This window comes from Penicillium brevicompactum (genome assembly GCF_028827555.1).
Source record: "Penicillium brevicompactum strain IBT 35665 chromosome Unknown utg000007l_segment0_segment0, whole genome shotgun sequence".
In the NCBI taxonomy this organism is placed as follows: Eukaryota; Fungi; Ascomycota; class Eurotiomycetes; order Eurotiales; family Aspergillaceae; genus Penicillium; species Penicillium brevicompactum.
This window is the reverse complement of record NW_026623210.1, coordinates 55,063-76,860: the sequence shown is the minus strand read 5'-3', so window position 1 is coordinate 76,860 and position 21,798 is coordinate 55,063. Positions and strand designations below refer to the sequence as shown.

The 21,798-nt window shown below is 50.5% G+C and overlaps 6 protein-coding genes across 6 annotated transcripts; 2 read left to right on the top strand and 4 right to left on the bottom strand.

Moving 5' to 3' along the window:
• Window positions 1–114: 114 nt before the first annotated feature.
• Window positions 115–2,291, bottom strand: N7506_010774 (putative 5'-nucleotidase; the record flags this gene model as incomplete). Its single annotated transcript, XM_056960067.1, has 4 exons — window positions 115–1,618; window positions 1,675–1,868; window positions 1,919–2,129; window positions 2,188–2,291. The coding sequence occupies 4 exons, from the start codon at window positions 2,289–2,291 to the stop codon at window positions 115–117; spliced, it is 2,013 nt and encodes a 670-aa protein (XP_056806222.1).
• A 252-nt stretch (window positions 2,292–2,543) lies between these two features.
• Window positions 2,544–4,383, bottom strand: N7506_010773 (uncharacterized protein; the record flags this gene model as incomplete). The annotated part of the gene is made up of 2 exons (XM_056960066.1): window positions 2,544–4,299; window positions 4,349–4,383. The coding sequence occupies 2 exons, from the start codon at window positions 4,381–4,383 to the stop codon at window positions 2,544–2,546; spliced, it is 1,791 nt and encodes a 596-aa protein (XP_056806221.1).
• Window positions 4,384–6,514: 2,131 nt separating this feature from the next.
• Window positions 6,515–7,756, top strand: N7506_010772 (uncharacterized protein; the record flags this gene model as incomplete). Its single annotated transcript, XM_056960065.1, has 3 exons — window positions 6,515–6,544; window positions 6,571–7,561; window positions 7,620–7,756. The coding sequence occupies 3 exons, from the start codon at window positions 6,515–6,517 to the stop codon at window positions 7,754–7,756; spliced, it is 1,158 nt and encodes a 385-aa protein (XP_056806220.1).
• A 96-nt stretch (window positions 7,757–7,852) lies between these two features.
• Window positions 7,853–11,742, bottom strand: N7506_010771 (5-oxoprolinase; the record flags this gene model as incomplete). The annotated part of the gene is made up of 3 exons (XM_056960064.1): window positions 7,853–9,172; window positions 9,225–10,546; window positions 10,575–11,742. 3 exons carry the CDS (start codon window positions 11,740–11,742, stop codon window positions 7,853–7,855), a joined length of 3,810 nt encoding a protein of 1,269 aa, XP_056806219.1.
• A 616-nt stretch (window positions 11,743–12,358) lies between these two features.
• Window positions 12,359–16,374, bottom strand: N7506_010770 (transcription factor domain-containing protein; the record flags this gene model as incomplete). Its single annotated transcript, XM_056960063.1, has 12 exons — window positions 12,359–12,858; window positions 12,914–13,285; window positions 13,343–13,427; window positions 13,476–13,551; window positions 13,603–13,727; window positions 13,776–14,284; window positions 14,338–14,475; window positions 14,525–14,565; window positions 14,615–14,743; window positions 14,803–14,868; window positions 15,330–15,852; window positions 15,975–16,374. 12 exons carry the CDS (start codon window positions 16,372–16,374, stop codon window positions 12,359–12,361), a joined length of 2,964 nt encoding a protein of 987 aa, XP_056806218.1.
• Window positions 16,375–18,459: 2,085 nt separating this feature from the next.
• Window positions 18,460–21,598, top strand: chsC (chitin synthase C; the record flags this gene model as incomplete). Its single annotated transcript, XM_056960062.1, has 7 exons — window positions 18,460–18,567; window positions 18,681–19,119; window positions 19,173–19,534; window positions 19,626–20,472; window positions 20,528–20,711; window positions 20,765–21,407; window positions 21,461–21,598. 7 exons carry the CDS (start codon window positions 18,460–18,462, stop codon window positions 21,596–21,598), a joined length of 2,721 nt encoding a protein of 906 aa, XP_056806217.1.
• Between the last annotated feature and the right edge of the window lie 200 nt (window positions 21,599–21,798).

The following is a 21,798-nucleotide window of genomic DNA, read 5'->3' as shown; positions in this document are numbered from 1 at the left end:
CACAAACATGACAGAAAGTAGTTAGCAAGAACAAGGTCCGAGAGCAATGATAAGAGAAACCGAGAGAAAGAAAGAAGAAAAAGAACGAGAAAACAGGCATGAAGAAGAGCGAGTTTATTCTTGCACAATCCGCCCTTCGAGTCGCGGAGAGATACCGGAAGTCCAGGCCGGAGTGAACTCCCCTTCGCCGTCCATGGTGTTCAGACTGTTAGACTGCAGCCCAGCGTGTCGCATCCACTTGCGGACAACCCGCCGCGCTATTTGCAGACGATGTTCTTCTTCGGCAGAGGACCGCGCGGGTTGAGTGACATAGTTGGTGGTTGGCCGCGACGAAGTCAGAATGTCTGGATCCTCATCGGAGTCAGAGTCCATGGCATTGCCGTTCGTCTCAACCTCCGTGGTATCCTGACTCTGAGACTCGACTTCTTCGGGGAATCGACCATAGTAGTATGCTGCTCGTGATGTCCGCTGAAGTGTAGGCCGTTCCAGTCTCTTTCCCGGCGCCTTTTTCTCGCTCTTGGGAGATGTAGTAGCAGAAGGTGGCTTCAACCAGCCTTCGCCGTGCAAATTACGGTGCACAGTACCCCAATGGCGGCGGAGACTGGCACTCCAACGATTCCATTTCCCGAGTACTTTGAGGCTCAGGAAATACTGTCGTAGGATTGTACTTATCAGCACGCCGTTTTCCTCACTCACAAGCTCTTCTACCTCGCCTCCTTCTGCTTCAATCAGTAAGGATGTGAACCCGTCTTTCCCTCGCGCCATGTATCCGCGCGTAGCGACAACATAATCGCGCTCCAGGTCAAGGGGCTGGCCGCCAACCCGAGCGAACGTGATTCTAGATCCGGACGGTGCTTCCAACTTGAACCCGTAACTGATGTTCGAGACTTGTGAGAATCGGCCCTCGAGTGCGGGAAGCTGGCTTACTCCATTTTCCAGCGCAGCCAGCAGTGCATGACCACGAACACGTAACAGAACCACGGGATCCTCGAATGGAAAACAGTTCAACAAATCTTTTAACTTGAGGATCCCTGGCGGGTAGATTTGATCACCGCGAATGGTGCCACCTGCCATCATGGCACAATCCGCTGCATAGTAGAATCGCATGAGGTCGCAGACGAAATTGCCGAGGTTCGATTCACGTTGCCGCACAGTGGAGAAACGACCGTCCAGTGGGCTTACCGTAAAGCCAATGGGCTTGTCAAGTTTGGCCTTGAGGCTAGCGCCCAATCGGGCAACCATTGCCACTGTATCGGGGTCTTCGGGAATAGAGCGAACCACATCTCGCCGCGTGATGTTGAAGTCCCAGCCAGGGAGACCATTTGGTTTGCGGAAAGCTTCAATGTAGCTCAATTGTTTGAAATCAGTGCCTGATCGTATGACATGGATCCCATTAACCACGGCATGGGCGTAAAAGTGATCGTGCCCCCCTAGAATGATATCAACCAGGGCAGGGGTAAGATTTTCTGCCAATTTATAGTCATTTGGCTCTCGTTGATGGGTGACAGCAACAACAAGGTCCGCACCACCTTCTCGGAGCTGTTTCGCAAGTTTCTGGGCTGTTTGAGATGCAGATTGGTAGATCAGATCTGGCGGAAGCGCATTGATCGTGTCGAGCCTGTGACCCGGGTCAGCGGACAGTCAAGCACGTAGGTTATCCAGACAAAGACATACCATTCACGTTCGCCAAGACCCAACACGCCAATCTTGAGTCCATTTGATGAAGTCAGCATGCGGGTCTTTCCACAGTCAGCGATTGGGATGTCATCTCCCAATGATGGATCTAGAACGTTTGCGAGCAACCAAGGGAAATGGCATTGACTTGCCAAATGGCGAAATTGGGCCACTCCAAAGTCAAGATCGTGATTCTGGAAAGATTAGCGGTGTACATGCATGCAAGCTAGGCCGTCATACTCACACCGACACATGCGACGTCGGTGCCCACTGTGTTCAGGAATGGGACCATATGTCTGCCCTTGGTGATTGTACTTTCAATACTCGGATTGAACGCATCGCCGGAGAAGAATGTCAAGATATCGGGTTGCCCGGCAAAGTGCGCGTGCGAGCGGTAATAGTTTACAAGGGATTGAAACCGTGAGACACCGCCAACAGGTTCTGCGGAGCCCTCTCTACAGATTTGACTTTAGAAGAAAGCTTTTGGGGACAGAGAGGAGAACAAGCGCGTACTCGACATGATAAACATCATTGTAATGGATCAGCCGCAGATCCGGAGATCCGGAGCGATCAGAAGAATGGGTGACGGAGAGACCGTCGGTCTCAAGGGTTGACATGAAATATCCGAATTCCAAACAAGGCTATGGGAGCTGAAGAAGAGAGAGAGATTGGAGAGAAAACAAAGAGTTGAGAATATAGAGCAGAAAGAGCAAGGGAAACAAACAATGAGGGGGAAGTCATCAACCGCCACATCAGTGCCTTGCTGCCTGGGGAATAAGGTGTCGTGTTCTCATAATAAAAGACAAGCAAAAAACCAAAACCAAAACAATCCTGAAGCAAACGCCATGCAAAATTGGTATAATAAGATCTCATAGCTTTTGCTCCGTCACGGTCCATCGTCGTTTTGTTCCTCCGTCACGGTCATCTTGTGCACTTCCCCATAGACCGCGCTGTGACTGTGTTCGCTGCGGGAGCTGCTTGACCCAGCCACAATCTGCAGCCCGATCAGGAATTGCCGAGTCTTGGCTGGCTGGTCGATCTCCAAAGTCCGGCACAAAGTCGTCTTCCACTTCGGCTGTCTTCTCAGCGACTGAGCCCCAGAGCCCACCTGCCCCACCTGCCCCACGAGAAGCCGCAGATGGACGTGTTGCCATGGTCCATCCGCGGGGACTGGAGCTGGAGCTAGGGGAAGGCGCATTGTTGTATGAGCCTTGGAGCGATGGACGAGCGCCAAGGCGATTTCGATAAGAAGAGACTGGCGGCGACACTGCCGGCGCGGTGGGAGATGCCAGCGAGGTCAGCTGGGAGGGGTTGATACCCGGACGCAGGTGATCAGTCGACGCCACAAACTGCAAGGAATATTCCCGTGACACCGATTGGTTGTCTGGCTCCGAAGTTTTAGACATGGGGTCCATGTCTGCTGCGGGGTTCTTGACACGGTTGCGTCGCACAGCCATGGTGAGAGAAGCTGTGTTAATATCCACGAGGACCGAATGTCCATTCAGCGAACTGATCAGAGCATTGCAGTCCGCGCCATGGGTGATGAGAATGAGGACCGTTTCTGGTTCCGTCTCGACTTCATCGCGATCAGTGTCGTAAGACTCTGTGGAACGTGGCTGAGGTGAATTTTGTTTTCGGTACCAATCAATCATGTGTTGAAACCCATCGTGAACACGTTCATGCATAGTACTCCATTCTTCGCCGTACTCGCCCCCTGTGCCCCAGTATGGTGTGCGCATGCTGTCCCACTGGTAGTCAATCTTTGTGCATGCATTCCGCGCATGGGCAACATAGCCTGTAGGGATTGGATCCGAGGCGGAGACAGCATAGCTTGGGGTGGGGGGCACATAGGATGTGTCTGGAGAGGGCGAAAGATCCGTGTTCAATCGGCCGAGGGTTTGCTTTGCGCGTTTGGCGTTGATAGGGTTCTGTAGGGTATCATACGTGCTTGAGCGCTGGCGCTGACCTTGTTCCAAACTTTGTTGCAAGGGGCGGTCCTCATCCTCGGCCGGCGAGGTAGGGTGGGAGCGACTGCCCCAGCCGCCGGGGAAATGACCTGACAGCGACCGTGTCGACCCATCCGCTGCCGGGATGACCTCGGCACGACGGATTAGTTCTCCTTTAGCAGACGCCACCATTCTGTCCGAGCCTGGTGGGGGCGTGATCTGGTCATAATAGTCCGGTGATAACCATTCGCCTAGGAAAGCGTCGACACGAACTAAACATCGTGTATCGGGGCTCGAGGTTTCTGGGATGGTATTGGTAGAAAATGGGCTGGTGACTCCGGGTGCCTCTGCGGTCGGCGCTTGCTGATTGATACCCGCGCTGACTCCTATTGCGGTTTGGAGACACCGAAGAAATGGAGAGGTATGGATAATGACGTTATATCGGTGACACAGGTCCGAGGATGCGGGGGTGGGTTTTGCCTGGGTATCCGAGGTCGGACGATGGCTGCGCTGACCCTCGGGCTCCTGCCCGGTGAAGTCCCGATTTCTGAGGAGACTAGATATGCGTACACCGAGAGCACGAGCTTGCATCCACCCACCGTAGGAGAGGGGTGGATTGTAGGGCTCTGGGGCCGTCAAATGCCAATCTTTATCTGCAGCATCGAGGCGGGCGCCATGTCTTTTCAGGAAAATTAGCAGTGGAAGATAAGCCCAGATCCTATACACACCTGGCAATGAACACAATAGATGGTGATTTGGGCATCGAGTCAGTATGTGATGGACCCGTAGCTTTATCTTTCTGTCCTTTTTTTTTTTTTTGGGTGGTTCTCGGTTTGGGGGTTGACGACAAGGGGATTGGAGAAGCGACCCAAGGGTTCAGATAGTGATGGCCATGGCTAGCCAGGCACAGGGAAAGTCATAGCGAAACAAAGAAGAACCAAGATCAAGTCCCAAAAGAAAAGCAGAAGCTGAAATGAAATTGAAAGAAGCAAATTGACAGATTCGGCATGTGATGCTTACTAAGACTACTTTCGGAGTACTTCCGGTGCCTGCGCTGCGCTGCATCACAGCTCCTATAGGTCCATCATGCAGTACATATGCACTTTTACATGTTCCTTGCAGTATCTGATGTACGGAGTTAGTAAAACTAGTGACCTTCCCGAGGTCACTTATCTCACATAAATTATTCTAGTCATTTTAGTCATCTTTACAGAGTAGTTTATGCATATTTTATGTATAAAGTGAACATACAATTGATAAACTGCTACTCCGTATGTGTAGGATAAAGATACTCTATCGTGAGCTTGGAATAAACTATAGTATCATGGTGGGCCCCAGGCGCGGCCTATGAATCACAGAACATTATTCTCCAGGGCTGTATATAACCTTGGAACCTGGGAAGTTGGGGATGACCTTGGGAGACTCGAGGTATGAACTTCCAAGGTTGGAACAACTACATAGAACAGCTGATGGAAAGAAGAAGTATTCAACATCCACCTAGACATCTTTGTATAGGTATGCTTTCAAGGCTAGGTACGCTCCAAGGCTAGCCGTGAAATTTGTCGTTCCAATTAGGATCGGTGCTGTATTTTGCCAGGCTTCCAGGGACATCATTAGTCCCATTTCTCTCAAGGTCGTGTATAGATGGAAGCAGAATTATCTACGGGGATCAAACAAGGGGAACTTCGGAAATGCAAAGGAATGGCAATACCATACAATTCCACATTCCATTGACACCAAGACGATGACCACAGACGTCAGAATATGGCAGCGACAGCTCAACCACGTTGTATCTTTCAAACCTGATGACCAAATTTAGGCCAATACAAATGAACCCTTGGATGTCCTCGGCATGTCTCATACCGCATAATTGGTGGTTCCTTGACTTCAATGAATGTCAAGGCCTGTTTCTCTGGGTCTTTTGGATGAGGTGGAAGATTCGTTGTAAATGGGCTGTCATCCGTCTAAGGATCAATTAGTTGACATCAGTATCTACCAGTGATAGCTTGCACGGACTCATCACTTCATATACTACACTCTGATATCCTGATGTTCACTATGCGCCTGACAGCCATATTAGCTCTTTTCGTGGGAACCGCTGTTGTTATACTCCACAAATCTCGAGAAGTGAGTATCTGACTGAATAAATGAAAGATTGATGGCTTGTTAGCGACCATTCTCAGAAAGCAGATGGCAAAGCTGTCGCTCAATGTGAATTGAGGCAAGCCTCACATCTCGAACAGAATGGGCAGAGGTGTACTACCTCTTCCGTGCCTATGCCTGGCTCCATGCTGATGAAACCGACAACTTCAATCATTGGTGCCACTCCACCAACTTCAATGGAAGCTCAAAAGAGGAGAATCCCGCAAGTATTGAATCTATCTTTGACGGCTTTCAAGAAGAAACGCTCACACCAAGTCAAATAGATCTTAGATCACTGACCAGTAAGCGGCAGTCACCACCTGGAAGCTATCTAGTAGCAATGGCGCTTGGGCTCTATGCTTCGACCGCCCGCGCTCGCGTATGAATGATGAGGAATTGTCTTGAAAATGGCTGGATCTTGACGGGACTTCGTTTCCGACGCCAAAGAAAAGTCCAAGAAATTGAAGACAGTCAGGTCATACGGAAAATTCGGCATATATTCGCGCTTAGAGTGTAACGCAGGTCGGCGACTGCTTTTACTCAAAATGGAAGCCGAAGTCAGTCAAACCCCGAAGCCGGGGCCGAGATCGGGCACTCGGGCAGTCGGCCCCGGTGTGGGGTGTGTGTGGGGGTTACCGGAGTATATCACTCTGGAGAACGTTTTCATACTTCTTCTTTCTCTGCTCTCTGCTCTCTGCTCTCTTCAGTATCTTATGACCATATCGCACGCTTTGGCAAGGATCATTGAAATCATGGCAAACAACACCCCCATCTCTCTCTCTGTGTTTCTACCACAGATTTCGAGAAGGTCGCGAAGGACGTACTTCCGGAGAAGTCATGGGTTTACGCGTCAAGCTCCGCAGCCACAGGCCTTTCAATGCGCTCCAATCTGGATGACTGGTCTTTGATCAACTTCCGTCCTCGGATTTTGAGAAAAGTTGACAGAATGGACACCAGGAGGTCCATCTTGGGAAATACCTCACAATTCCCCTTCTTCGTATCGGCCATGGGAACCCTAGGCAGCTCACACCCAGGCGCCGAGCCTTTGCTCGTGCGAGGAGCTACACGCAAAGGAATGCACACCATGATCAGCACCGCATCTACGAAGCCCCTGGAGGAAATTATGGATGCACACCGGGAGGAGCAGCGACTCCTCAACAATCAGAGTCCTTCCAATCTGTCCTTTCAACTCTATGTCCCCGAGGATCGAGCGAGAGCCAAGTCTCTCATTCAAAGAGTGAAAGCTGCAGGGTACCAAAGCTTGTGGGTCACCGTGGACACTTCAACCCTGGGCAAGCGTACTGCAGATCGATACCTTCAAGCCCAAGAAAACCTCCAGACTGGTCAGACTGAGAATGCCAGAGATATTCATAACGAGAACGATTTTGCTCCCGCATTTGGAGGTCGGCAGGTTCCAGGCTCAGTAGATGCCGGGCTTACCTGGGATGATTTGAAATGGATTGCCCAGGAGTGGAACGGTCCACTTGTTTTGAAGGGAATCCAGAGCGTCGAAGATGTGAAGCTGGCGGTTCAGCGTGGTGTCCAGGGAATTCTGTTGAGCAATCACGGTGGCAGGCAAATTCATTCTGCTCCAAGCTCACTGACGACACTTCTGGAAATCCGCAAGTATTACCCGGAAGCATTTGACAAGCTCCAAGTGTTTGTTGATGGCGGTCTTCGCGACGGAGCCGACGTTCTCAAAGCTTTATGTCTCGGAGCGACTGCTGTGGGGGTTGGTCGTCCATACTACTATGCTCTCGCCGCATATGGCGCCGAAGGAGTGGAAAGATGTACAGACAGTAAGTGGTGGTTCAAGTCAAGAATGAGAAACGTTGGAACAGACTAACAGCATTGCAGTTCTTGCTGAAGAGGTAGAGATCACCATGAAGATGCTTGGAGTCACCTCGTTGGATCAGCTCCGGCCAGAGATGATCAACACGAGCCGACTAGAGAATGAGATGTGGCGGCCGGCATTTGGAAAGTCCAAATTATAAGGGGAAAAAACTTAAGGTCATTATAGTAGTACTATGTCCATGTAAACTATTCTTATCGTTATTCAAAATATGCCATCGCATTCAAGAAACTACAAATCATACAGCACCCCAGCCACCACCACCGGCAGTGTTGATCACGATTCGATCGTGAGTCTTCATCTCGACGGTATTCTTGCCTCCAATGTTGATGATGCGTTCTTCGCCAGTCTCATCGTCGCGCGTGACCCAGAGGTTCAATCCGCTTTGTGCATTTTGTCCACCCTCCAGTCCATACGGCTGATGCACACGTCGCTCCGACAAGATAGAGCACTTCATGGGGGACAGGAACTCGATATCACGAATAACACCTTCACCACCGGGGTTCCTGCCTTGTCCGCCGGAGCCTTGGCGCAAAGTAAATTGCCGAAGCATAGTTGGATAACGCTTTTCTAAGATCTCTGGGTCGGTGATACGCGTGTTGGTCATATGCACCTGCACGCCAGACTCGCCCTTCCAAGTGGGACCGGCACCACTGCCACCGGCGATCGTTTCGTAGTATCCAAACCCAGGAGTAACCACGTCACCGGTAGACGGGTCACGCTTGGGGTCGGTGCCGAAAGTCAAGTTGTTACAGCAACCCTGAGACGCAGCGCAGGCTTGGAAAGCCTTGAAGACAACGTCAGTGATACGCTGGGAAGTAACGACATTACCGCCCACAACCGCGGCCGTCTTGGTCGGGGAAAGGATACTGGGAGATGGCACACGGATATCGATTGGCGCCAGGCATCCTTGGTTCAGCGGGACATCTGCGTTGATCATGCAACGCAAGCAGTAGATAATGGCCGAGTGGGTAATGGCGATGGGAGCATTCCAGCTACCATAGACCTCCGGACCTGTGCCTTCGAAATCAAAGATAGCGGATCCATCGTTGCCATCAATGGTGACTTTGAGTTTGATCGGGGTGCCATCATCCATGTAGTCCACCGATTCCAGAGGCTTTCCTTCGAACTTTTGGTGGAGTTCTTTCAGCAAGTTGCGAACAGCGGTTTCAGCAGTTGCCTGGATGGCATACATGTACTTCTGCACCGTCTGCGTTCCGTATTCATTGAACAACGTTTGAATCAGAGTGATACCGCGAGTGTTGGCGGCAATTTGTGCCTTGAGGTCGGAAAGGTTGTCGCTGATGCAGCGCGCTCCAGCACAACCGGGATATTGGGAGGGCTTGGTGACCAGAAGCTCAATCAAACGAGCCTCATCCAGAACGCCGTCACTGACAATCTTGTCGCCTTCAATGGCGGCACCTTCTTGCCACAGCTCGGTTGATTTAGGAGGCATCGAACCAGGCAAGATGCCGCCGATATCAGCATGGTGCCCACGAGAGGCTACGTAGAACATAATCTCGGAGCCTCCCGGTCGATCAAAGACGGGGGTGATGACCTGAATGTTCTTAGCAAGGTTTGAGATGATAGAAAGGGCGTATGTCACTTACGGTGATGTCCGGCAGATGGGTGCCTCCGCAGGTAGGATGGTTTGAAACAAGGACATCGCCATCCTTCAAGTTACCTAGCCACTTCTGATGCTGGTACCGCACGGCAAATTGCATTGAACCGAGATGAACTGGCACATGTGGCGCGTTGGCCACAAGCCCGCCATCAGGCGAAAACAGAGCACAAGAGAAGTCGAGTCTCTCTTTGATGTTTGTAGAGACAGAAGTTTTCTGCAGCGTGCGGCCCATTTGCTCCGCAATAGACATGAAACGGTGCCCAAAGATGCTGAGTCGAATGGGATCAATACCCGATGACAGGGAGCTCCCGGCGGAAAGGGCAGGCTCATCCTTGAGATCAATAACAATGCAAGTATCGAGCAGATTTGCCACTGCGTTGGGGGCCACCACGACCGTTTGCGTGTTGTCGATGATGACAGCCGGGCCTGCAATGCGGGAGTTCCTCGCTAACTCATCCAACAGATAAACTGGTGTGTCAATGCGACTTGAATGGCCATCGAAATAGGCCGAGCTTTTACTAGCCGGCGCTGTGGTAACATCTTGTATATTGGCTGCCTTTAATTGAACCAGGGGGCTTTCCTCTGTTCGCACTTTGGAGGAAGCAATTGTTCGAACTCGAATGTCGTCCACGAGAACTGGACGCTCGGAATTAAAGTTGAACTCACGGCGATGGCGAACACGGAATTCTTCGAGGAAATCAACTGAATCCGTGGGCTTGAGGATCATCAGGCTGGTGTCCGACCCTTCATATCGCATGTTCAGATACTGCTCGTGCTGAACCTGAGAAGCGGAGAAACCTTGGTCTTCCATCTCCTTGGTTGCGATCGCTGCCATGGTGTCAAATCTTCCAATAAGGGCCGTGTGAGAGGACGTGTAGTCCGAAGATACTGGCTCCTGTGACTCCTTGACAACCTCTGCCAATGCAAGGCCATATGCTGATAGAATGGAGGAGTATTTGTGGATGATGATACGTGAAATCCCGAGAGAATCAGCCACTGAGCAAGCGTGCTGGCCACCGGCACCACCAAAGCAAGCCAGATGATGGGATGCGGTCTCGAACCCTCTGGCTTCCGTAAGGTTGCGAATAGGTCGGGCCATTGATTCATCTGCAACTTTGAGGAAGCCAAGTGCAACTTCCTCAGGGGAATACTCCGACTGGAATTGCTGTCGGCGCTCGATATTGATCTTGCGCGTCAGCTCATTGAACAGTCGTGCAGTCGTTTCTGTATCCAATGGCTGGTCTTCGTTTGGACCGAAGATATTAGGGAAATATTCAGGCAAGAGACGCCCAAGGAACAAGTTGGCATCTGTCACCGTCAAAGGACCCCCCCTTACGATAACAGGCCGGGCCAGGGTGAGCGCTTGCAGACTCGGGTCCGACGTAGAAGAGACCGTTGCGCCAGTTGAGAATAGATCCACCACCAGCAGCGACAGTGTTGATATCAAGTTGGGGGGACTGGATCAAAACACCTGCAAGCTTAGACCCAAACACATGTTCCAGGTGACCATCATAACGCGAAACGTCGGTACTGGTACCGCCCATGTCAAATCCAATGACGGGTGTCTTCTCGGTGGGATCATAACTTGTAGCTGCGAATCCGACCACGCCGGCAGCGGGTCCTGAAAGAATAGCTTTGAGTCCACTGAACTTGCGGAAATCGACCAAACCACCGTCGGATTGCATAAATTCAAACCGACAGTCTTGTTGGCTCTCCAAACCACCTTCAAAGCTTGCAGAGATGGAGTCGATGTAGGTTTTGATAACAGGCGTTAAGTAGGCATCGGCGGCGGCTGACATTCCTCGGGGCACAATCTTAATCATGGGCTGAAGCTGGGAAGAGAGGGTGACCGAGAATCCCAATTGTTGAGCCAGTTCGCCGATTTGACGCTCATGCTCGGGGTATGCGAAAGAATGCAAAAGTGCCACTGACAGTGACTGATAGCCTTGCTCCTTGAGCCTTTGGAGTTCTGTTTGCACGTGGGCAAGGTCCAGCTCTTGCACCACGCGGAACTTCTCGCCTGTGACACCTTCAACCAGTCGGCAATTCGAGAAGCAATCTTCATCTGCGGAGGGGTGACAGGGAAGCACACGCTCGTTGACTTCAACAACACTTTCAGGAAGTACTCCCGGGCGTGCCATTGACAGGTCGAAGATAGCAGGGCGAGATTGGTCGCCAATTTTCAGAAGGTCCCGGAAACCCTTGGTAGTGAGCAGTACTGAGCGGGCCCCCTTGCGTTCAAGTAAAGCATTTGTTGCAACAGTTGTACCCATGCGCAAACAGCCAATACGGTCCAGCTTCAAAGGCTGGCCTCGAGGATGTGGCTCCCCCGTGGCCAGCTCCAAAATCTGACGAATGCCTTCAGTAGGGGCATCTTGATAATGGGATGGGTCGACAGATAGAAGCTTCAGCACTATATCTGCACGACCAGGAACAATAGCGTGAACATCCGTGAATGTACCACCACGGTCAATGGAGATGGTGAGTTTCCCTGAAGTGGACATGGTGTGAAGGAGTGAGTGAAGGAATGTGAGAAGGGAAAGAGGAGATGTGAGGACTAGTATGGGCGTCCGTCAGGCAATATCAACAATAGATGAGTTTTATTTGAAGGGGTCATGGATCATTATATCCACGTATGTCGCAATCAGAGGTCGCTGATATCGCCGGTGTTCAGTGTAGATGCGTGTCACGTGTCGGGAGAGCAATCCCGATGGGACTATCTCGGGCCGATGAAGCGGGGAAGTTGACCTCGGGAGATAATGCGGTGGTGATACTCCTTTAGTTGACCATTACCATTAACTCAAGGTGATAGGGACTGCAGGCCGATCTCAATCTCCGAGATCAATGCTGCCGTGGACTTTGTAAGGGGCGTGTTTACTTTATTTTGGTGTAGGGGTTATTACAACCCTGGAGACATGGCCGTGACTACGATATATGTCCACGAGTTCCAAGGTTACTATATAGAAAACCTACCTGGGCCCAGCCCTGGAGGTCCACGGGTGCCCAGGTATATAGTGGACAGACATTCTAAAGATTTACTAGGTATGGATTTCAAGAGAAAATAGGTAACCCTGGAACCTTAGGGAGAATATACATCTCGTGCTGAAAAAATACATCTGTTTATCTTTTTAAGAGATTTTCGATCCAATCCGTATCCATATCAATGTCGATTTGATCCAAGGCCCCTTCCCAAAGAGCTGGATCATCATTGACGTTGAACTGGAAAGCAATGTCCTGGAAAGAGGGGAGGTCTGGCTCCTGCGACCAGTCGTTGGGGATAGCTGAGCAACTGGACAACTGAACATCGGGAGCAGAACGTTCAGTTACGGTTGCGCCGTCTTCGGTCGCTGGCGTAACTGGAAGCTTGAGGCCCGCAGGGCTCCCGGGGACGGTTTCATTCATGCAATTAGACCTCGATCCAAGGACTGCCTTCAGTTCCAACAAAAGAGTATGACGAGACCCGAGGTACATGTTTCCACGATCTGCCATCCCACGGAGAAGGTTCAATGCAGTATCCATGGCTCGCGCACTGGTTTCGTTAGGGGGAAATGCGGCGTTGACCATCACCAGAAGCAATGCGGCGGAAAAGATATATTCGCCATCGAGGTAGCCATAAGTAGCTAGGAGAGTTGTTCAGTCAGGATTATTCAGGGGGTAGGCAGCCAGATTACTCACCAATGAGGTTGTGCTTGGCTGCTGCATCCATTATCATAGTAGTAGCTCGAGCTGCCGTGATACAGCTGTCGATAACAGCCACTGTGTTGGGGGAAAGTCCCTCCTTCCAGTCTTGAGTGACAGAGCCTTGTGCTTCTGCATCAAGTCTTCGTTGAATCACATAGAAGACCAATGGACGCGCGGTCATGTTCACGCAGGAGTAAAAATGTAGGTTGATGGACACACTTTCGCGATTGATATGGGTCTCTAGGGCGGCAAAGTCTATACGAAGGCGATCCGGCACTTGTCTCAACCAGCTGGAAAGATCATTCGTGATACTTTGAACCGAAGCAATGAGGTTGGATCCGGATCCCGGTTTCTTCCTGTAGATTTCTGTTTCAAATCACATCGATTAGTCCTGCAGAAAGCAAAGAAGAGGAAATGAATCACCTTCACCAATCCGTCCTAAAATGCGTGACAGCTTGGTGTAATGAGTGAGCACAGTGGACGGCCATGGGTCGAAAGTCGATCCGTCCTTGATCAAGAGTTAGATGGGCCCACAAACAGATCTAATCTAACTTACTACCGCTCCAGGCCAGGTTATCCCGATATCCCCATCGTGGATTGTAATGGGATTGCCGGATTTCACTGATAAGAGTCTTTTGATGGTTAAATGTGTTTTTCAAGCTCGACAATCTTTCCCAACTCACCGATCCAAACTGTAAACAGACCACCAAGTTCGACGTCGACGATTACGGTCTGCCTCGCTTATCGTGGGATCCGAAACCTCTTGATGAAGACCTAGTGAAATCGCCATCCGTAAAGCAAGTCCGACCTGTGGTGGTCAGCGGTTGGACAAAATGCCGATGTAGGTAATACGCACATAGAGGAAGGCTGCATCTCTTCGGTTAAGACTCTGCATGTAGTAGGCTACATAGCAGAGGACCTCAACAAAGAAAATAGAACCCTCTTCATGGATATCTGGCAAAAAGCGTAGAGCATGCTTGAAATATTTGAAGCCCGGCGGGCCGTCATCGCCGTTCCATTGATTCACACTGTACATGAGGCCGAATGCAATCACCAATAGAGCTTGACAGTACACCAAACATGATTCGCGATTTGAAAAGTCGAGAGGGTGATTGTACACCAGATCAAGCCTCTCTTCAAACTCAGAGGGGATTATCAGTGAAAAGATAGTCCCGATATAAGTGTACTGCACCCAGAATAGTCGCTTTGCGAATTCGAATGGTGGTAATTGGGGCAGAGCACCGCCAACGGGCCTCCTGAGCGATCCCGGGTCATCATACAGCGGGCGGACATCCCAGGCAAAGTTGGTTGATCCAGGGTTCAACCTTTTAGCCAAATGAGTTGTAGATGAAGCGCCCACAAAATCTGAAAAGTTAGCATGGTGAGCGCATAGCCACATGGGTAGAATTAATGCATACGACGCTCCCCAGATCTGTTCAAAAAGAGGTTATCAGTCCCTTTGTACCACCAATCGTCCCTGGAAGCAGGCGGTAGCTCGCCTTCGGCATATCGAGCAGACGTTGGTGGCTCACTAGAGGGCGTTGGATGGCTATTTTCTACCTCGGGTGTCAATTTGCGTATGTATGACACCGTGTCAGAACATACCTCGAGGCACTGGGCTTTGCGTTTGTAGTTGGCGATAATGGCTACGAGGTGAGTGAGCAAAGACCAGCAGAGGTGTTGGACTTTACTAACCTCTCGGTTATTGAGACGCGTTTTTCGGCCTCCGTGTATACACACTGCTTACCCACATCCACACAAGCCGCACAGGGCTGAGGGGGGTTGCCAGCGCAGCGAGTCTTTCTATTCCGACACCGATTGCATCTGTTGTTCGTTTTAGTATGCAACTATCACCCCCGGGGCTGCAATGTCAGGCCACGTACGCTACCATTGAACGTCTGGAGCGGTCTTCCGACCGCCGCGAAATACCCGCGTTACCCAATACCATGCTGCATGAGACAGATTTATTGGATAGTGTGGTATCAAACGCTCAGGGTACAATAGCAGTGCGAGGGTTCAAGTGTCAAAGAGGAGAGGAGGTGGCGGCTCCGCTCCCCGCTTATCGGCCCGACGCAAAACGAAGGCTCCATTGATGCTCTTGAGTCTTGACCAAATCTTGCAACCACAAAGTGAGACTGAAAACATGGATATTCATCACCCATGAAGCCCTAGGATGTGAATGGTAACTAGTATTTGGCAAGCATACAAATGACCGATCAATTGGGCTGCTATGTGCGCACTACGGAGTACACGCCATAAAAACACTCTCCACCGTTGTGCATCGATCGGCGAAGACTAGATGCGTATAAGAACATCACTATTAAAAAATAGCCACACCATTAGGGGGGACTGGCAACTCCACCAGGGACCTGCAGGAAATCATATGCTTAGTTGCGGGTCCAAAAAGCACCCAGGACGGGACGTCTTTACCTTCAGAGGCACGCTACTAAAGAAAAAAGTCCAGCGGTTTCTTTTCCGACATTCCTGGCTCAGGCGTTCAAGATCAAACAGCTCTCCAATGGGAATACCCCAGCCTGCTAGCAACCATTCGTGGAGGGACCAATCGGTATTCTGACAAGGGTATGCTTCAAAGCTCGGCATGTCGCCCACCACCGCGGCCAACTGCAGATCCCAGATCCAGCGTAGCATGGCCTCCGAGGATTCGACCCCAATGACTGGTGGTGCCGCATAGTCGGCCAATTTCTGACATTCTTCTGGGGATAATTGTTCGTACGCTTTAGTCCAGCCAGTGCGGATGAACAAGATGTCACCCGGCCGAAACGTGGTGTTTTGACTCGCCGCAACCTCTCGAAGCACCTCGACTGGAATGGATTGGGTTTCAAAACAATTCACTGTTTTGCTGTTGGCCTCTGCCCAGGCCACGTAGTCTAGGAGGACACCCCGTCCAACGATCCCGCCATTCTCAACCCAAACTGAAGAAATAGAAGTTAATTCCGGGCCGTGAAGAGCTCAATTGTTAATCTTGGCTTGGTCTAATTTGGTTTGTTCTCGCTCCTTCAGGTTCTGTTGGAGCAACACATGGAGGAGAGCGTACCGTGAATCCCATTTCTTGTAGAGTTTTGGATATCGTCTTGAGTGCATCCGTTGAAAAATGCCCCTTGCTTGGACCCGTAGTGCCGGAAGCCATCCCACTGAGAGCTACTCTGGGTGTTGAAGACCAATATATCATCGTTGACTGCACGGGGAAACTTGTTTTTGACGACATGCTCAAAGGCAGACCGGCCAAAGCAGGGCGTGGCCATGCTATTGAGAGCCCAGTCCGTTGAGACGCGCACGCCATCGATAATCTCACGGGCGGCTGCAGCAGTATTCTGAGGTGTCAACAAGTTCAGCATCCCGAGTTGATCTTGTTCGCCAAACATACCCCAAGCGTTACCATGGGGTCCGTCTTTGTACAACGGTAAGGCATCAAATGAGGGTCTCGAGGATGACATCTCTTTGCAAGTTTACTGATCGAGGAGGAATGGAGCGGGTTTGGGCCAACACCTAATACAAAAGGCGCCTAAATCCAAGAGAGCGATACTGGAGTTTGAACTAATCGAGGTCTTATGTTTACCCCGCATGTTGGAAAGATCCATGGTGACGGGGTATAAACCGAAGTAGATCAATGGACCTCGGGTAACCCACCAGAGCTGGAGAGGTGTGCCCCAGTAGCACACTTACGAGAATCAACATGTTCTGCGAGGAAGCGAGCAGGCTCTCCTATGGCAAATTCGAGCCATCTCTCTAGCTTTAGTATCATGCAATGTGAACGCGTGCTTTCAATAGTAGAGCTCTCGGAGCAAAGCCCGAGGCATCATTTCGGTAGTACCGAGCCAAGGCTCAAGAGCACAGTGTGATCTTCGAGCTCTGCAGCAGCCAAGAAAATATTTTTTTTCCAAAAAAAAAGGCACGAATGGATTGAGTGATAAGTGTCTTTACTACGGAGTATAGAGTAGCAAACTCGAGTTCAACGGGGTCCAAGGTTGTTCCAAGGTTTGGGTGATGTACTTCGTATACTTCCAAGGTTGCCCGCGTTACTATAAATAAAAGCAACATGGGTGGAGAGTCAAAAATCAGTTCCAAGTGCCTCACTCACCTGGGCAATTGTGTTGTATTCCACTCCGTATGGTCCTCACCTGATTTACTCTATGCTCCGTGGTCAAGGTCCGTATGATACATAATATACCTAGAAGTTACGGAGTAGGATCGATGGTACGAGGAACGAGTACCCCATACTTTTCGATGTGTCAGGTTGCGTAAAGAATATAATAGTGCCTTGGATATATCATTATTGACGATTTACCTAATTATGTGGAGTAGCCCTGTACTCCGTACAGTTAGTTACAATGGTGCTTTAAGATCGTCCGTTCAGAATAGACAGTAAACGAGCAACTTTCAGTGTTAAACTTGAAAGTCAAGTCATTGCACTCTGTAAGCTTGAAAATCTTTGTCAGATAGTCAGCAAAATTCAACCTCCGATCACGACCGGGCACACACTTGCGTACGTGTGCATCTAATAATAAGAGGGCACGTGACCCGCCAGGAAGGCGACACTGTCTCTTTTCCTCCTCATTTTTCCTTTTTTTTTTTTGCCGCCTCCCGAGGGAATCAGAGGCTCCCCCACATGCCCATTTATGGCTGGTGACAGTGGACCCGACAATTATTTTCCAGCCAGTCGCATATGCGAAAATCAGCCCCTGGACAACATGGCCGATCGTCTCCTTGACGCCCTTTCGTCATAGTCTTCGGCAGTCATCGGGTCCGCTCTGACTTTCCAAACAAAGCCTTGAGGTCTGAGGTCTGTGGTCGAAGGATAATACTTCCCCGAGACCCAAAAAAGTGTTTCATGTTAAAAGGATCCCCATGCGCGCTACAACGAAAAAGGGATATGTGTACCAAAGATATTTGGGGGATCGGAGCCTGTGATGGGTCCAAAGGGAGATGGTGGGCCAATGTCATGGCGCATTGCGTCGCCGACCCGCTGGGACATACCTGACGAGTTATGTGCGGCGCAGTAAGGCTCGGATCACGGAGTCCAACTCACGCCCGCATTGGTGTGTGGTCTTGAATGAGGTTGGCAGACGTCGCAGCCACCGATTATGCTTCTTTGGTCACAACGGCAATGCCACTTTATGTCTCAGGAAAGGACCCCCGGTGGGTCACAAGCGAAGGGTGACGAACGACGAATGCGCGCTGGGAGGAAGCTGGGAGACTCCACTCTAATTCGCCCTTTCACAGCCCGCATTGTCTTCTCCAATCATATTCCACCCCCAAAAATATCTCCTGGCTATGTCGATTATACATCTGGACACTCCTGCGCTCATCTGAGATCTTTCTTTCAATCCCCTCCCACGTTCAGTCTCTTTGTCCGGGCCCGATCTCTGGATAGATCGCCTCCAAAGTTTCTCGTCATTCTTTCATCTGCTGTCGGAGATTGCCATTGAGTTGAATTGCACCTCGGGTTGCAATCCCCATCATTGAAGCCCTGGAGACACGACACAGCAGTGAACATCATCTGCTAGGAGAGAACTCGCATCATGGCGGCACCACACAGAGGAACCTCGCCTCACTCACCTGGTGAATCATCTCATTCACCCCAGGCGAGCGAGAGCAGCCTGTACGGTCCCCACGTCAGCGAAGCTCCGGTACGTGACCATCTCAAATTCGAGAAAAGCAAGATTTCAAAATTTAGACCAAAAGAAACAACAAAAGAAGAAAGATACAGGAAATAAAAGTTTGTGCTAACGGAACGGAACAGGCTCAGCCCCAGGCCTACGGTTACGAGGAGAAGAACGACCATGCGGATAGCCAACAGTCCTTGCTCTACCGCAACCAACCCAGCCCATTCAACGCCCCCTTTGATGATCCCTATGCCTCGACCGATTCTTTGCGCCGCTACACATTGCACGATCCTGGAGTCACCATCTTCCCCGATGGCCCTTACCAGGAGTCAGCGGGAGGACTGAACCGTCGCTCTGGCGTCCACTCGCCCATGTCAGAGACCCCCTCCGAAGCCTGGCAGAACCGACAGGCGCCTGGATCTGGTCTCCGACGTTACGCCACACGAAAGATCAAGCTGGTCCAAGGCTCTGTGCTGAGTGTCGATTACCCCGTCCCCAGCGCAATTCAAAACGCCATCCAGAAGGAATATCGAGAGTCGGAAGAAGGTTTTCCGGAAGAATTTACTCACCTGCGCTGTGAGTCCATCAAATGGAGGATTTGAAATGCGACCGGAGCTAATGCGATGCAGATACCGCCGCCACTTGCGACCCCGACGAGTTCACTTTGCGCAACGGCTACAATTTGCGACCGGCTATGTACAACCGACACACCGAGCTTTTGATTGCCATCACCTATTACAACGAAGATAAGGTTTTGACGGCGCGGACGCTGCACGGTGTCATGCAAAATATTCGGGACATTGTGAATTTGAAGAAGTCTGAATTCTGGAACAAGGGAGGACCGGCCTGGCAGAAGATCGTCTGCTGTCTGGTTTTCGATGGTATCGATCCATGCGACAAGAACACACTTGATCTGCTGGCCACCATTGGTATCTACCAGGATGGCATCATGAAGCGCTCTGTCGATGGTCGCGAAACCGTCTCCCACATTGTAAGTTTGCCCCCAAATCCGACTTGCCCGTACTCTGCGACGCTAGTCCCTCACCCCGTAGATTACAAACGAGCTCAACTAACAACACTAGTTCGAATATACCACCCAGCTCTCCGTCACCTCGAACCAGCAATTGATTCGGCCCCAGGGTAACGAATCGAGCAACCTACCCCCGGTCCAGATGATTTTCTGCCTCAAGCAAAAGAACAGCAAGAAGATCAACTCCCACCGCTGGCTTTTCAACGGTTTCAGTCGAATCCTCAATCCCGAAGTCGTGATTTTGATTGATGCTGGCACTAAGCCCGGGAAAAAATCGCTCCTTGCATTGTGGGAATCCTTCTACAATGACAAGAACCTGGGTGGATCTTGTGGCGAGATTCATGCCATGTTAGGAAAAGGCTGGAAGAATTTGATGAATCCGCTCGTCGCTGCTCAGAATTTCGAATACAAGATTTCCAATATCTTGGACAAACCCCTCGAGAGTGCGTTTGGATATGTCAGTGTGTTGCCCGGTGCCTTCTCCGCCTACCGCTATCGAGCTATTATGGGACGCCCTCTCGAGCAGTACTTCCATGGAGATCATACACTCTCCAAACAGCTTGGTAAGAAGGGTATCGAAGGTATGAATATCTTCAAGAAGAACATGTTCCTTGCGGAAGATCGTATTCTGTGCTTCGAACTTGTGGCCAAAGCTGGATTCAAATGGCATTTGACCTACGTCAAGGCGTCCAAGGGTGAAACCGATGTACCAGAAGGTGCAGCTGAATTCATCAGTCAGCGACGTCGATGGTTGAACGGATCCTTCGCTGCCAGTCTGTATGCGATGATGCACTTTGGACGTATCTACAAAAGTGGGCACAACATTTTGCGTCTTCTCTGCTTGCATATCCAAATGACCTACAATTTTGCTGGTCTTGTTATGACCTGGTTCTCTCTCGGTAATTCCCCCTGCTCGTGGCTTTTCTGGTGGCTATGATTCTAACAGCCCTACAGCTTCTTTCTGGCTCACCACTACGGTTATCATGGATCTCGTGGGAACTCCCAGCAGCGCCAACAAGAATAAGGGATGGCCATTCGGTGACGAGGCTACCCCGATCGTGAACAACTTCTTGAAATATGGCTATGTGTTCTTCTTGATGCTTCAGTTTATTCTGGCGCTAGGAAACCGACCCAAAGGGTAAGTTGTGTATTAGAACAGCGCTTTCTTGATTCAGTACTGACTGTCCACAGATCACGTTTGGCATACACGCTTTCGTTCATCTATTTCAGTATCGTTCAAACCTACATCATGGTCTTGTCCTTCTACTTGGTCAAGAACGCCTTCACGGGAGGAACACTCGATTTCTCTCTTGACGATGGTGTTGGTGCCTTCTTGAAGTCCTTCTTCAGTTCTTCTGGAGCTGGTATTGTCTTGATTGCCTTGGTTTCCACTTACGGTATCTACTTCCTCGCTAGTTTCATGTACATGGATCCATGGCACATGTTTACGTCCTCGTGGGCCTACTTTGCTGGCATGACCTGCTCAATCAACATTTTGATGGTCTACGCCTTCTGCAACTGGCACGATGTTTCCTGGGGTACCAAGGGCTCTGACAAAGGTGACTCGTTGCCTACCGCAGAGACGAAGAAGGATGACGCCAAGTCAAACTTCATTGAGGAAGTCGACAAGCCACAGGCTGATATTGACAGCCAATTTGAATCGACTGTCAAGCGGGCCCTGGAGCCCTACGTCGAGCCCGAGGAGCAAGACGAACGGAGCATGGATGACGGTTATAAGGCTTTCCGAACCAACCTAGTGTTGATCTGGATCTTCAGTAACTTGATTCTTGTTTTGTGTATCACTAGCGAAGGAATCACTCGCTTCTGTCTCACGGTACGCTTCACACCTTCGACCCTACACTGACGTTAGCTAACTCGCCATCTCAGAACACTTCGACGGTCCGCACCTCCAAATACTTCGCTGCCATTCTGTGGACGACCGCCGGTCTGTCGATTTTCCGCTTTATTGGATCATGCTACTTCCTTGCCAAGTCTGGCATCTTGTGCTGTGTCTCTCGGCGCTAGTCTCGGCTTCGCCGGCTGTACATATCGTCATTTGATTTTTGGCGTGCGTTGCTATTTGAGTGTATCACTCCCCCTTGGATGAATTCTGATGTATTTCAATGGGGCTTTGGGCTTATTATTTCTGGATTTTGGATTCCCCACGATCACAGCCGAAAAAGGCTTGTGAGATTTTCATGTATGATGTACATTGGGAATGATTT